The sequence below is a fragment of the Bombus impatiens genome, unplaced genomic scaffold, assembly GCF_000188095.3.
Source record: "Bombus impatiens unplaced genomic scaffold, BIMP_2.2 scf_0099, whole genome shotgun sequence".
NCBI classification, from domain to species: domain Eukaryota; kingdom Metazoa; phylum Arthropoda; class Insecta; order Hymenoptera; family Apidae; genus Bombus; species Bombus impatiens.
The window spans coordinates 769466-786245 of record NT_176518.1 but is presented as its reverse complement, the minus strand read 5'-3'; the positions used below and the strand labels follow the sequence as shown (position 1 = coordinate 786245).

General features: G+C 34.9%; 2 protein-coding genes across 3 annotated transcripts in view; both read right to left on the bottom strand.

The window, feature by feature from the left end:
- Positions 1-12087, bottom strand: part of LOC100746407 (cerebellar degeneration-related protein 2) — a 51521-nt gene extending 39434 nt beyond the window's left edge. Inside the window, exon 1 of one of the 2 annotated variants that reach the window (XM_012394717.3) lies at positions 11775-12087. In XM_012394717.3, coding sequence (XP_012250140.1) covers positions 11775-11850 — 76 coding nt within the window. In that variant the 5' untranslated portion in view covers positions 11851-12087. Of the gene's footprint in view, positions 513-11774 lie in introns of those variants that run through there. The other variant, XM_012394716.3, reaches the window with a different exon arrangement.
- Positions 12088-12509: 422 nt separating this feature from the next.
- LOC100746170 (U4/U6 small nuclear ribonucleoprotein Prp31) lies at positions 12510-16152 on the bottom strand. Its single transcript, XM_003486148.4, has 9 exons — positions 15870-16152; positions 15558-15769; positions 15226-15423; positions 14928-15132; positions 14679-14848; positions 14441-14598; positions 14073-14363; positions 13776-14000; positions 12510-13599 (listed from the first exon to the last, which is right to left on the bottom strand). The coding sequence occupies exons 2-9, from the start codon at positions 15673-15675 to the stop codon at positions 13495-13497; spliced, it is 1470 nt and encodes a 489-aa protein (XP_003486196.1). The 5' UTR covers positions 15676-15769; positions 15870-16152; the 3' UTR covers positions 12510-13494.
- Between the last annotated feature and the right edge of the window lie 628 nt (positions 16153-16780).

Here is a 16780-nt window from a genome sequence, read left to right as displayed (position 1 = left end):
CCGAGCGAGCCTCTACGAACGCACCTGTCGGCCGAGCATCCGGCCAACTCGAGAACGCTTCACCGCCGATCACTTTCACTGAATGTGGAAAAAGGACGGTTGCGATATCGTTTGAGAACCACCTGCCAAGCTTACTACCAGTGGTGGCTTTCCGATCCTCGATACGTTTTCGTCGACCCGAGGAGGAGTCCCGTTTCCTAGCGGTAACTCTATGGACCAGGCGGCCGTACGATTTACACTCCGATCGCCGTCGCAGCGTTTCTCGATCGCATCCCGTTGTCGTCGATCGTCGTCGCGATCTCTAAAATCATCCGAGCGAACTACGCGCACTACGACGTATCGAAGGTATACGACACGTCTGCTGTCACAAGCACCGTCGTTATTGGCTGCCTCGTACTAGCGGACAAGACGGAACACGAGTATATTCTACTGCCCGGCACCGCCGCTACGTCGCGAAAGACGACGACGCATGACGCGTGCAGAGACACCGAGCACCACACACAACCGCGATCAATAAGCGTTGCCACGGCGTCTGCGCCGACAATGCGATGCCACGCCGGACGAGAGGAGAGAGACAGGGATTACGCGAATGTATCAGTGTGTCGGTGTGCTCGCACTATCGACGCGACGAGTATCGACGATTTAGAGTACTCCCCGCTTGGAACCAACGGGCTCTCCTACTCTCCAGACTGACTCTACGTTAATTGGTTCTTTGACTTTTAACGTTATGCGTTTCTACATCAACCGAGAAATTTCAGGATAATATATATTTCGTATCATTTTTGTCCGCTTTAACGTTTCGGATAATTAAACATTTGCGAGTGACACTTCCAATCAAAAATCATTTATTCAAATAAATTATTATATAGTTAATTAACGCCAAATTCAAATTAATTGAGCTTAAGTTGTCGGTAAATTGATTACAAAGAGTCTCCTAGTACATTTTTATATGTAAATCATTTAAGTTCTCCCTTCTAGTTAATAGAAGAAAGTTATTGACTATACAGGGTCCAACCAAATAACATGTAAAAGCGGAGACAGCGAAAATAAAGAAAAAATGTATACAATTTTTCTGTTTAAGGCTTCATTTTCAAGAAGATAAATTTGAAGATTTATTATATGCATATACTAGGCCGATTTCTAACTAAATATGTCTAGATTTTATCGAAAACAAAGCATTTTCACGCGTAGAATAACTTTTTGCTTATGATAAATTTTTAAGTATACTTAAGTATACTTATACTTAAGTAAATTTAAAGTATACTTATGATAAATTTTCAAATTCGATTCTCTCGTAAACTAAGTTGAGAATGAAAAATTGTATTCTATATTTATTAAGAAATAATGTATCTCATTTTACATATTATTCGGCTGGATCCTGTATATGTATAGCTCAGCAAAGTGTTTAAAATCAAAATTTTAAAAAAAGATAATTTTGAAGAAAGAAAAATAAAAGATAGTTAGATACTATTACCGATATATTTTGTACTTTTATATCGTTTCATGCTTATCACAAATGGGAGGCGTCTATTTTTCGATGCGAAGAAATAACGTATTCGATTTAAACTCTCTAACTTATTTAACATTATTTGAATTGACGTTGCTTTCGCGCCTAAAGTAGCTAGTGTTCGAACAACTTTCGTTAAGGTGAGTTTGATCGAATTGCCTCTCACCGCAACGTAGAAATATGTAGGACGAATTTAATCGCTTGATTTCCACTAGATTCTGAAAAATTTGTTAACTCTATACGGTAGAATGTTCAGTATCCGAAAAAGTAGGGATAAGTTATTAAAAAAACATAATAAGTAAAATTTGAAGAAAAATTGTCATTTTAACATTAAACAATTCTAAAATTATTTCTAGTGACCAAAATATTAATAAATATTGCCTGGCTCGTTAATTGTCAGCGATAATAGAAGTTTTTCAAATATTATCTACCAGGCATGAATTTATAATTCTTAATTCCTCACAGCTGGTTCATTAAAATCTTTGTCGTCATAAGTATCGTGAAAAAGGTACAACTTCTTTGTTCTTTACAAAAGGTAAACAATTACAGAAGTATAAGTACACTAGTTATTTACTGCCTATAAAGAGTAAATAGTGTGAACTATGTTGTAACTGCGTTATAGGGAGCTGATTGTAAGTAGAATAAGTCTGCAGAGATCGATGGGCCAATGAACCGATATTCTACAGTTCCTTAGCGCGCGATGCGTAAGGGTAAGTAAGTACGTCTAGTAACGAAACATATGCGAATATCGTGAAATACAACGTAACCATATAAAGTGATCAAAGTACCATCAACAGCCTTAAATATCTCGTATTAAATAACCAATACGTTAGACCAAAGATAATATTTCATTGCGCAAACACTTAAATGTCTGCCGCAGGTGTACAATATTACGTTTATTAGTTACAAATACTTCCATATTATGCATATGCGTATATCGGTGTATACTTACAGCTGAAAGTATTCCTCCATTGGTCGATCTTGTTCGAAATGCTAATAACATAACGAGAAATCGAAAGCGATTCGATATCCTTTATGTAACTAGATTGCAAATATTTATGCATTTATGTGAAATTTAAAGATTCAGTGGAGGGTGTCACGAAAATCGTCCGATCGTACGTTTGTACACTATTGATCAACAGTATGGTATTATTTTGTCTCACCTTTTATCTCACGTCTATAAAAACTTTAGTTTAATATTACGCAGACTTTACACGATGATTTAGATTAAAAATTGAGACAAAGCGTTGCATATTAACCATAATATGATGTAAAACGGCACTAAGGGGAACGGTAATACTATGGATATTAGATTGATATGCAAAATTCTTTAATTTAAAATTCGAAAGTAAATGGTGAAAGAACGGATAAATACACAGTAACTGTTCCTAAGCAACAATATCGCTGTTCTTTGGAATTGGATTTGTTTTCATCCATCACATGAATGTTCCATGCCAATGCAGTGATCAATAGGAATGCAGAAAATCAACGTGAAAGTAGGTGACACATGCGATCATACGAATTATCATACGTAATTTCCTTGCTCGTATACGTGATTATATCCTTCGCGTATAATGTATAATCATACTAACTTTGAAATGGAGCGAAAGTACGCGATGTCGAATACTTTGGTCGTGTCGTCCGTAACTTCACACTCACGAAGCTTTGTGAACATTTATCATAGGAAATTCTTACGAATGTAACGCAGTTATAGTACGGTTGAAATGTAGAAATAAAAATAACAATGTTTTCTATATTATTACACATATAAGACATTTATACAAAATTTCTATTAATATCTAAAATTCAAACATTTTTGTAAGCCACCGTACATTACAATTTACGAATAAAATTAGCATGTTTTCGATCATTTATGAAACATAACATTTTACGTGATCGCTCAATAAAGCTTCCGTACACGTAATTCAACACTGTACGAAGAAATTTCTGTAGGACTTTCCTAAAAGACTTCATCTGAATTAATAGCCTTGACAGAACTTGTTTTCTTATTCCATAAACGTAATGATTTGCCGAATGAAAGATATCGACCGATTTTATTCAGATTAACTATGTAATAACAGCATATATGGTGTATATAAGGTATTCCAAAAGAATTGAAGGTACGCCATACAAACAAACTTTATGTTTCGTTTATACGCCGCCAATTATGAAACACGATCAAAAATAAATAAACCACGACTGTATATGCTATAACTGACGAACCGGGTAATTAAAGTCATACATTAATGTAGATCGAGCAGCATTTATGTACCTTTTTTAGTTCCCACCAAGTTTTACCAAATACACTTAAACTATATTTTATTACCGAATCAGAATGCACGTTTTCCAACAGTGAATTTCTAGAAACTAGGTTATTAGTAGTAAGCATCGCGTCATTAGTAAAAGAAAATCAATTTCTTTGAGCTACTTTCCTATATACCTGTATTTCCGATGTTATAGGCAATTATATGTATGCAAATTATATATTATATTTATATTTATATTTGGTATAGGAAACTGTTTAACGACAGTTGAATGTACCTTATAAACTTAGATTTCATATTAGTTAAAATTGGTTTCGTGAATAAATCCTGATAAGCTTTAATGACACGACATCATCACGATATTCACTACTACGACTAGTTTCGTCAATTTTTTTCGTTCTTTCATTACATTCGAAAAATTAAATTCAATGGAAAAATCTAATATACGTCTTCCTATTACTTAAGGGATTAGAAACTTCGAGGTTTTCTCTCATTGAATAGGGACGAGCGAATGTAACACATCTTTCTTCTTTCTCTTCGTCTCAAACTTGTTTAATATATCGTTAGATATTAGCTTTAAATATACCATTATAAATATAAATACATAGGTGTATACACATATATTAAAACGTAGTATTCGATGAAAATTTGCTAAAATACTTTTATAATTTTAAGACATGAGAAAGTTAAAAAAGTGATTGAGTAGATGCTCAACCATGAAAGGTCAGCTTGAAATGAGTTTGTGCGACCTTAAAGGTAAAAGTTTAATAAGTATCAGATGATAGATTGAATCAGTTACAGCGTGAAATCGAGGCAATTGCTGCTCATAGAAACGGAAGAAGCAATCTATTTTGCAACTCTCCCCAGCTGTATCGATCATTTTTCTGCCACGGTGCATAAAGAAATACTTTTAAATGTTATCAGATAAGAAACGAATTACGTATAGTAATTTAAATTGTATCGAAACCGCATTAACACTTCTTTAAGTACCTAAGAGTTTTTAGCGAAAATATGCATAACCTTTTTTATTTGTTTCTTTTTGAATAATAATTTATTTTAATTAATACAATTGACAAATAACAAATGAACACTTTCATAAAATATTTACATAATTACGTAAAAATAATTTTCGTAAAAATAAGAAATTGGGAACTTTTCACTCATTTAAAGTTGGTATTAAAACCGTGGAATTTTTAACAAATTCTTGGAATAGATATCCATCATGACGAGCTAACGAATGTTAGAACGTGAAGAGAACTTCCAGCAACACTGTGAAATGTAAGTGAAAAGTGCAAGTTGTATTACCGTCATTAACCCTGCGGTGAGAAGCTGAAGATAGATACATATATTTTCAGAATGTGTAATTAAAATTGATTTGTAACTTTACATGCTTATACACGTTATATTCATTCACATAATCTTAAATATCAAATTAAACGATGTAACTTGCAGTTTCAATAATGTAACATAATAAAAATGAAATATTAGCCTGTAGATGTTAATACGTTTATGGAAAATTTAAACGCGCGAAGATATGTAGAATGCACATAAAATGCAATAACATATCTACAAGATAATCAAAGTAAAACATTCCCTGTAAAGGATAAAACATAAAACGCAAATAATCGCGGTTCGTAAAAAACGGAGAAGAAATACGAAATAACACGTTCACGTTCGGGACATAGTTCTTGAGAAAATCGCGTTTGAAACCATGTTTCTTTTCCAAAAATTATGAAACTCGAACTTGGTGATTCCAATTGTGTCGCTAATAATCCATTACAGTAGTTGATGCAACTGTAAACAGTCAATTAAAAGAGAAAAAAACGTGGTATATCTTTCGATCACTCGTTACGACCTACTAGTAGCTACTTGTCGACTTTGCGTGCCACTAGTTCACCAAATAGAAAAAGAAAATACTCGAAGCTCACGACCACTAATTTCTTTTCCAATTAACGACAGCCTCAAGGGTATCACGAACGACCACGTCGTATACATTGGTCACTGGTTTAGTACTTGAATCGGTCGTATGGACCGTATCGATCCAAGAATCAAGACTCAAAGGAGAGAGCGACTCTCGGTACTAAGTGCGTAATTGAATAAATATATCTCACGCTACGTCGATCAAACTGCGAGTCGGTGGCAATAAAATGCATCGATGTAAGTCACACGTGTACGCCTAGAGGCGATCGGACTAAATGCTCCAAATCTATTGAATGTAAAAAGAATTACGAAAATACTAGATATTTTCTCCAATCTCGGTAAATACGTGACACACATAATTGAAAAAAGAATAACTCGATACAAAAACAAGCCATAAGTCCTTAACACAATCAAAGTTACTTTATCGAACGACAGATCGTATAAATTATATTATATTTCTCTGAGGAAAGCTTAGATTTCCATCTCCACTTGCCACAGATAGTTGTTTAGACGTTCTACTTTTCCACAAAACACATATGCCCGCACCATAAATCTACTGTAACCATAATGCAAGTTCTTTATCATAGTGCAGGCTTATAAATGGCAACTTCTACAATTTCTAATTGGCAGTAATTCCTAAAAGACTGGATCGCGATCGAGTTTCGTCGATGCATCCATCATTGATGTCGCGGCAATAGTAACGTGAGAGTGTTACGTTGCAGTTTGATCAAAATGTGCATTCGATTGGTACTTTCCAACGAACCTGTGTATCGCCTTTTACAACTTGTATCGGTGATCGGAAGAACATTGTTTCATTGAAACCGATCCTTTGAATGCTTTCGAAAGTATTGTTCTACTTAGAAAGGTTGTTCAAGGTACGAATGAGATCTTGTGTGACAAAAGCAAGGTAATCAATTCACGGAGAAAGGACAATTCTATTCCGGAGTATGTCATAAACTATTCATGAGAACATGTATGTGTACATGTCGCTCTTATAAAAGAGGGTGTTCAATAATGGAAACTTCAAAACGATGAAAATATCGATTAATGTATTTTTTATTAGGTTGGTGAGAAAGTAACATTTTCTGATCGTACTGAGAAAATCAGTTCCAAACGAATGCTATATCGTCGTTTACGATAAAGTCATCTTATGAGAATAATGTTCCGTGTTTACGAAATATTCTACATTTCCGTAAATGGCAGATGGTTCGAGTGTCAAATAGGCAGATCTAGGAAGAGTGTCCATAATTCGTGGATAGAAACTGCTTGTCAGGTTGATAAGGTATTCCCCTTGGGATCATGGCGCGAAAGTTTATGCAGTAACGGTATTTACTAGAGTGCGATCGAGATAACCCGAGGTATTACGAGTTACTGGATGATTAAATGTGCGTACTATAGCTAACTGAAAAAAGGAATGTCTCGCGTTGTCTGTATCTCGAAATTTATATAACTGGCGGGGCAGTCGCGATTTTTACCTCTTACAGAGTTCTGATCGATAATAATTGATAATTCGACCTAACTCTAACCTAACTCCAATCTAGTGAAACAGAGTACTGTAGCGGCACTCGACAACATCTACTGCCGGACGACGGTAGCGCAGTGGTTAGCGCCTTTGGTTACAAACGTTCGGGACCCAGGTTCAAATCCCGGCGCCCGAAAAATCTCAGATTTTTCTTCTACGACACAAAAATGAGAAGAAAAGCAGCAACATCTACACCAGTACAGCACTATCACCATTGCAACAATACCATCTCAAATTGGTGATCCCGACGTGATCTGAAGCGAAAGAGATGTGACCGTGATAGTGCTACTAAGACTCCAACCGCTGCGAATTAAAACGTTTGTGCGATGGCAAGTACTAACGAGGCTGCGAATAGCAGGTGTGCAGCCAACCAAAAATGGTCAGCATGCCCTCACTGCAGCCCCCGGACACCACATGGTGGTTGTTCACTTTATTGGAGATGCAATTCGAGGTCGCGGATATCATGGGCGACAAAGTAAAATTTGTGACCCCCGCCAAAAAAAGACCGCGGCGGTTTCAGTCTCAATAGCACTACTATCACGGTCTTCTCTTTTGTCTCAGATCACGTCGGGGTCACCAATTTGAGGTTGATAGTTGACTAGAGCTCCCCGAACTCTGTTCGATCGATCGTATCGCACCGTCTAGAAATCGAACTTGTAACCGCGAACCGCTAGTGCAATCGTGAACTCCACGCAAAGTGTATTGTTGGAGTGTTGTTAATAAATATACTGTTAATCATACTCTAGTACTTCTTCAGTACCTATCACGACCTATCCATCTCAGTACAAATGACATTGACGATAATATTACGCTTTTCGATTTTCCCATGTCCATTAATCTAGTCATGAACCCGGGAAACAGTTGAAATTCTGTATAACGAGCCGTGGACGTGAGATCTTACCGCCTATGGTTTATCAAAAAAGATACGAATAAAAGAGAAATTGAAAAAAGATCGAAAGTGTAATCCAATACTCTAGGAATCGGAACAGTTTCAAACATTTTTGAAATTCTTATTACTGAATACATAGTTCTTTTCCCTTCTTTTACATGACACAAAAATTGTCTGTACTAGAAATTGTTATTACGTTAAAATCGTATATACAGTTAGACACAATTACATGTAATAAATTGCTACATTTTATTCGAAATGCTTTTTATATGGAGAAGTCGCAAATTATTTGATTATTACGAGAAAGGATCACGACTCAAAAAAGTTTAGGAAACACTGATCCAAATTCTGACAAATCTTTATAAAACACTTACAACTAATACATGAATCGGCGTCGTCGACTGATAGTTTAATTCATTTCCTCTCTCTATCTCTTCCACCGAGTGTACAACTTTAACAGTTCACTTCACTATCGCGATATTCAGATTACTATAGAATAGACTGATGAATTCCTCCGCGTCAAATACTTGTCAAAGAGATCGATCGCGAGATATCGATTGTGGTGGTGGTGATCGCCGTTGCGGTATCGTCTATGCGAGTCGATAATTATGGAACACTAACCGCATAATTGGTTTCGTTCAATTCTACAGTCAAGCGTCTACGACTACGAGAAATTCTGTGATCGTGATAACAATTAGTCAAGATTTTTCGAATCGAAGAAAAAGAAAAAAAGACGAGATTTCATCGAGGATGGAAAGTAACTGATTTTTGTTTAAGAATAACACAGGTGAAACACGATTTAAAAAGAGAAATTTATTCCGTGAAAGAGAGAAGCAAAGAAAAGGTCAATCTCGCGTTATCTAACGATGGATTGCTTGCTATGTCGATGGATGCATACTAGCTATCTCTGTAAATTCATATCCATTGATTTTAACTCACTTCTAAAAATTAGAAATGATTGAGGATAAATATATTTTTCTCCGTTGACCATAATAAGATAATTATAAAACGACTCTTCGTCATTTTATTATACTGTCAAAGCGTTAACCTCTAAAGAATTCAACTAGATTTTCTATACACTCTATATAAGACGCAAGAGAAACCTGCTGACACGAAAAGACGATCGATGCAGTCACGTTAAACAAGAAAAGCTGTCTCGAGTGGGAAACAAAACTTCTTAAAATAAAGGCCCGTTAGAAGAGATCAAGAATGCATGCGTATTCAACGGTTGCAAATGTAGCGGCATATAGACCAATTTTCATTCATCGACCGATTACATGTCGTCGGAGAACGCGCGACAGTCGATAAGGGCTACGTGCGTACGCTTGTACGGCGCTCATATATAAAATTTTCCACGTTACGTGACCGAACAACGAGGCACGTTCGTTCATTTTTCTCGCATAGTTTTCATCATACAGAAGCGTTTCACGGATTGCTGCCTGATGAATGCAGCCTTCGAATCAGAATCCAGGAGGATACGTCGATCTCGGAATAAGATTGAACGAAATTAGTGAAACTATTATATATATATACCCTGACTTTTCACAGAAATTGGATTCTCACTGTTCTGAAATCTACAACCTCTGCACGATCTCTACTCGGCCGCTTATCTTTCGACAATCTTTAAACTGATTAAAAGTTAGATTTTACTTAAATATGGGAATTAATAGAACACTTTCCTGCGCAGAGAGATAGTAAATGACCATTTGAACGACTACCTTGTATTTTAAAGAAAATTCGAACAAAATGTAAACAAGTAAAATTGTTTTACTCTGATTTAGAAGAAAAGGGAAGTAATATAAAATTGTTATCCCTTCACATATGCGTCGTTAGCAAAACGAGTTAAACAAGTATCGTTTAGTTGTAAGTAAACTTTCACCCGCATGAAAATTGTCTTGACAGGACGATTTTGTTAATCGAAAACTTGTAGGGAGGAAAAGAGACTGCTCTTTTCCGCGTGAGGTGGTATCTCATCGCTTTCTCGTATAATGTTACATCGAATTGCGAATTGTTGATGCGAGAAAGTATTCGCATAACAAACACATCTTACCAGGTTACGTAATTACGCGTTAGACAACAACTTAAAACACAAAATATCTACATGCTCTGCATATTGAACATAATTCGAGTTTCATTGCTTCATCGAAACTAAATACCGTTACATCATGCTACAATTTGAAAGGTTAATATCATTTCCAATAAACAACGAAGAATTTCGCACCTCTTCAAAAAATAAATATTATCTATATTTACCTGCTTCGCTGAATTCCTTTTGATGCTCATATCCATGCACTATAGAACGCAACATAAAAAGATATAAACCTTACTTCCTACTAATTAAAAATCTAAAGATCTTTCTCCGTGGTAGCTATGTATCCGCTAATTAGATGAAGTATTTAAATCAGATTATCCGTCTGCAAAAATATCTACCGATAATTGAAGAATTTCACGCGAGCGATCCTTAAGATACCATTCCATTATTGCTGTATACTTTCGCACATACTAATTGAATAAAAAATTTATCGACATTAACGATTCAAATATAAATCTGAATTTCTAATTAATTTACATATTCCTACAAAATTATTTTTATTCGAAATTACGTACGTTTCAGTTTCATAAATACACAAGCTCAAAAAAATGAATAATACAATATAAAACAAAAATCTCTCAAGTAAATCTCACTTTACTTACATCGCATACTACTTCGCGTACTATTTTTTAAATGAAAAGTTATCACAATTTCATTGATAATGATCGAGAAATGTAATACAAGATTGTGTAACTACGTTACCACCACTTAACCAGTTAATTGGAGATTATAATTGATATAAAAAGATCTAACCGCGAATACTGATAGATATATATTTTATGACTTAATCTATATTAATACCCCCACAGGATTACGTAAATTATACAGAGAAATTGTATAAGTATTCCAATACGAGAATTAGTGTTATCTTAACAGGGGAATGTTTTCTTTATAAATATGAATGTATTTATACATGTTACATATTTAATTTAATTTAGTAAGTAATCAAACGATTAATAATATGAATTAAAATATCCAATAAATATATTGAAATGATATTACGATTTTGTATTGTTATGTACGTTTCTTATGTCTTATTTCTCGTCGTCCGATGGTGACACGGTAACACAATACATATACAAATATATAAATATAATAATGTACAAGGTGTGTCACGTGATCTGTTACAAGAGAATGTTACTTAAGTGAAATGAAGTATTGAAAAATAATTGATTTGAACGTGAAAGTTTCAACAAACAATTTTTCATTACATCATTTCTTTTAGAGGACCTTTACCTGTTGCAATTTATATGACTTATTTTGTATACCGAATGTACCAAAATAATAACATAAAAGTGTTTTGCGTTCCATCCATTTTTTACACTATAACACCCAGACTTCTTTTTGTAACAATTTCAACGAAATTTGTCGTTAACCGATATGCTTTTATATTAAAATAATTTTAATATTTCAGAATTAGTCGTAAACAAGATATAACAAAAAATATATATGAAAAATTTTATAAAAATTTATCAAAAAAATGTTTAGATTTATTTTATATTAATTTTTTTAATATTCTGTATCCATAATTCTTGGAAATTATCAATCACGATGGGTATAAAAAGAAAGTAAAGACTCACCAGAGCGTGTCCAACAGTCAGTACAATCCTGACATAACGTATACCAATCATTCTGTAAGTCTTTAAAACTCGCCATGGTCGTCAGGACTTATTCTTTCGCCACCGGTTTCTCTGACAGGACCACAGCGAAAAAACCAGAATTTCCACCTTGTCACAACAATTTTCTTATAATTTCTGTATCACAATAAATGCACAATCACATTTCCCGCGTAATATCAAGTGGAACACACAACCAACGTGAAACTTCGCATAATATACGCATCCTTCAAAGGAGATGAGGAACGAAGTAAGAACACACACGAGTACTCAAAGCATTCAACGATTAGCTTACGACACCCAGTTCTGGTTTGCCGTTCGTTCCACCCGGTGTTCTTCTTATCTTCCTCTACCTTTTACCGCCACGACCACGCTTCTCGCTCTTCCACGCACCTCATATATGTATATCCATCCTTCTTTCTCTAAGCGTTTATGCTAGCATACCTTTTCACTCTAGTCTTTCGCACTGTTTATTTTTACGATCAGTTCACCACCAGGTCATCTGTCATCTATCATATTTGTAAGTTGTTTGCGTATATCACATACACGTAAACTTAGGACGACATATATTTCTTCTCAGTTACGCTCTTGTTGGGCAACATATCCCGCTCTTTTTACCAAGGATATTAGATTCCTGATTAACGTGTACAATAGCAACAATTTTAAATATTAATTTGAAATAAAATGTTTCTAATTTAATACTTCCTAATAAATTTATTATTAATACTAGAAGTACAGAAACACAAAGAAACAAAAATTTATTACGTGTTCTTTTAAACTTTCCTCATCATATTGAAAGAATGCTGTGCGGAAAAATTAATATTTATGCAACGTTGTAGTTACTATTACTTTGTCATTATTTAAATAATATAAGATACAGTTATATATAAATACAGCATACCTTGTGTTTACAAAACATAATTATGTATATATATAACAAATGTAGTTAACACGTTAAATGCCATGGGGGTCACTGGTGACCGGCGCACCAAGATTAGTAGAGATCCATAATTTGAACAAATGTCAACAGTTATAAATTTTGTATTATTACTATCGTTACTACAATGGTGTAATGAAATTAATGCAATATAAAACATATAAAAATAATTTTATTTATATATAAAATATAGATGTATTATGTGCACCCCTCACCAGTGGCTGTCGAACATGGTAAAAACCCGCTTTTTCCGTGTTTTATCTTAATGAACAATAACTCTAAGGAACGTTTCGACTTGAAAGATGTTTGATGGCAATTAAGGACCTTCACAGAAAAGTAAAAAATGCTAAATCTTGTGACGGTTTTTTGGAATTATTGCGGATCCAAATAAGTATGACCGAGAGATGGATTATGGTTTATGGTAGGTCTTGGGACATAACGCAGAACAATTATTTAACAAAGCGAAGGAACATTATGAGATAATATATAATCGCAAAAAATAAATGAATTTGTGAAATTGCACTACAGCGCCATGGGGATCAGCAGTGACATCAGTGAGATAAATTCATTAATGACGATTATACACTGTAACATGTCTCTTGTAGGTAATATTTCAACTTATATTTTCGCATAATAAAAAATTCATCGTGTTGCAACGGCAATACCTTGTAAAACTGTTGTGGCATTCAACATGTTAAAATTTATTGAACTAATGATATATTACACTGTATATTATGTACGGTCTCCTTATGTCTTTTTCACTTTTAAAAATCCAGCTATATTCGAAAAATATTTAGCATTGGCTTCGTTTACTTTCTTTTCCGCGGCTTGTGGATTTACAATTTCCAAACCCTGTAACCACAAATATATATTCAATTTAATAATGAAAATTATGTTAACTACGAAATTTAATATATATATATATGTATAAAATCTAATACATTATACAATATATATATTAAATTTCCCTAATTATATACATATATACAATAAATTATATATTAACATATATACAATAAATTGTTTACCTGCAATGGAGTAAATGCAACACTAGATGCTGTACCGGAAACTTGTTTTTTAACTGTTGTACTACCACCCCATTGTTGCTGTTTTTGTAAATTTTTCTGAAGCGTTTTTGATATCCGTACTTTTGTTTTTTCATCGATTTGTGGTAGTCGAATACGACCGGTCCCTGCTTTGCCAATTGTTCCACGCGAATAACCGAGATCTTCTTGATAAGCATCATTCTCGATCTATGAAACCATTAAAATTCCATTAATATGAATATTATAAAAAAAGACTGAAAAAGGAAGAAAGAAGCTTACATCTGCAAAATTCATTCTATTTGCGTGTTTCCTAAATTCAGTGATAGCATAACGTTCCTTCATTTTTCTGACGCGTTTACCACCACGTTTCTTTCGTCCTGGATCAATGGGTTTTGGTAAAGGTTTGACAAATTTAACAGGAGGTGGTTCTTGAAGCTTATCGAGCTTTTTCTCAATTTCTTCACGAAACATTTGACCAATATGACCATCTGTACTTTCATGACACGCATCAACTCGGGCAGCTAACATACTCTTTGCTGCCACAAGCCTTGCTGCTTTTCTTCGTAAATCCTGAAAAGATAAATTAGCAACAATAAAAAATATTTGAAAGATACATTTAACACATATGTTATTGCATATTAACTTACTGGTGGTGTTTCTTGTACAATATCAGAATAATATATAAATCCAGTGTGAGGTAATGTTGTAACTTGAGAAAATCCAGATAATGTGGTTTTTTGAGATCCCAAAACTAAAACATTGCATGCTGGCATTTTGGAAAGTTTTGTCAGTCCGCCAGCAACACCTAACGACAGAATATATGTTAATGCAGATTTAAATATTTCTCTGGATTGAAAGAAGTAAGTATATATCTTTTTACAATACCCATAATTTTTGCTGCTGTAGATGCACCTACTATTACAGAAAGATTTGGCGCGATAAATGCCATCCTACTTTCAACATATTCAAATATTTTTAACTTGCAGTTATTCAATTCTACTGCCATATCGCATGCCTCGCAAATAGCTTCCTTTTCTTCTTCTGTTAATAATTGTCTATAAATAAAATAAATTTACACATAAAAGATTTTATCTGATTATTTATACCTTAAAAATTTATCACAAAATAAATTACCCTTGAGTTGTTGAAGCAGTAACTGAAACCACCATAATTGTTGCTTGAGTAAGAAATTGTTGCAATGTTTCATTGTTTTTTGCTCTATCTAAATCATTTCCTAATTCTCTAACTGTCATCACATATTCTAATGGACCAACAACTAAAGATTCCAATTCTGGAAATCTTTTGGAATATTTATCTCTGGCAAATCGATGTATGGTAGCTGAAAAATATAAATTACAATATAATTGTATGAACAATATATAATAAGTATGAGAGCATTGTAAATTATTAAAAATTATAACATTCGTTATACCTATTTCATCATCAATATCTACAGCCATGTTATTAGCTTCGACGATAAGTTGATATTCTGGATCAGACTCAACAGGCCCAATAATATCTGCTGACTTTCTAGGAATTTTACTGTATTTTTCTATTTGTAACATTACTTTTTGTAACTGTTCTGAATCACGAAGTTTTGCCAATTCTCTTACAGAAGCTACTTTTATTTCTGCAAGTGAATTAAAGATTAATATATTAATGTTCAGTATTTAGAAAGTACAGTACCTCGTGGAACTATATTTCTATTAGTAAATACTAATTAGTAAATAAAATAGTATTATATGAAAATAAAGACTAGCTGACCTTCTTCGATGGTTTTCGAAACAGAAGCCGGAATAAAATCCGGCTCCGGTTCTTCCGCGATGTCATCGTTATCGTCATTCTCTTCAAGATCTGCTAATAACTCATCGGCTAATGACATGTTTCTTTATAAATTGTTTATTTAAAATTCACAATATGTACTTCCTCGATTCTGTTTGACAACTACAATTATCTGCTATGAACTACCACGCCATCTATAACAGCAACAATGAGTCATATGTGTACAAAGGAATCTGCGGCGTTCTCAAAAGTGAGTTACTGGGATTGGTCAGTACTGATATCTATCATATTCACCAATCTAGCGCCTTGTCATCGTCTCCTATGCTTGATTGAAAAACCGGCATATAGTAAAAGAAGGTAAAGTACAGTAACGCAAGGTAGAGATTTGTCAATCGACGATAGGAAGCTATGGAAAAATGAGTTGTTCTCTCCCCTCCACATAACCAAAACTGTGTAATCGTTGACGCACGATGTTCAAGGGGAATCTCGGTCGCAGTGCGTTGCAGTATCGACAAGGATAAATAAAAAAAGGAAGGCCTCCCGACGAATGACAGCGCGCAAAACCGATCACGCGGTTGAACCGAGAGGTGTGCTTTCGGTCGGTTTCAGAGACCGTGTGCGCGCCCTGTACGTGTATGCGTTGCGGCAGTATCTCACAACAAATATGTCGTGGTGGGGAGTAGATTTTCCCGTTCGCTGTTTCGCATATTTCTTCCCCCGCATTATTATTATGTAGTTCGGCATAGGTGATCCGTTGCACGTTTGTCTCGATACTTGAGTCGAGAGAAGTACAGGTGCCGTGAATCCTGTCGGTACTATCATTAACCAAGAACGAAAGTTTTCTATATAAAAGGCGGTGAGGGTCGGCCTCGCACTCGCTGGATAAAGCGCGATGAGAACGATGCGTGAGTTAGCTCTGTTACTCGGTAATTAGAACGATTATTTAATCATGTCCAATCCGCGAGGAACCAGAGACGACGATCGTGGGCAGCCAGCGGCGTGAGTCTGGCGATTAACGGTAGGTGTGGGGCCTGGTGCGAAGCTAGAATCGAAACGACGATTCTCTGGTGTGTTGACGTTGATTCGGTGGTTGCATTCCCCGGCTACGCCTAGGTGAAAAATGCGGTTCTGAATCGCTTGGTGTGCCGATCCCGTGCAATTACGAACAGGTTGTTCACGGGTGGCTCGTTCGATACGCGCATTAC

What these genes read in the sequence shown, in the direction of transcription:
- LOC100746170 (XM_003486148.4), bottom strand. Translation starts at nt 15,675, where the DNA reads ATGTCATTAGCCGATGAGTTATTAGCAGATCTTGAAGAGAATGACGAT. An exon ending in TTCGAAAACCATCGAAGAAG is followed by an intron (nt 15,424 to 15,557) that starts GTCAGCTAGTCT and finishes ATTCACTTGCAG; the next exon opens with AAATAAAAGTAGCTTCTGTA. An exon ending in TACAGCAGCAAAAATTATGG is followed by an intron (nt 14,599 to 14,678) that starts GTATTGTAAAAA and finishes TTCTGTCGTTAG; the next exon opens with GTGTTGCTGGCGGACTGACA.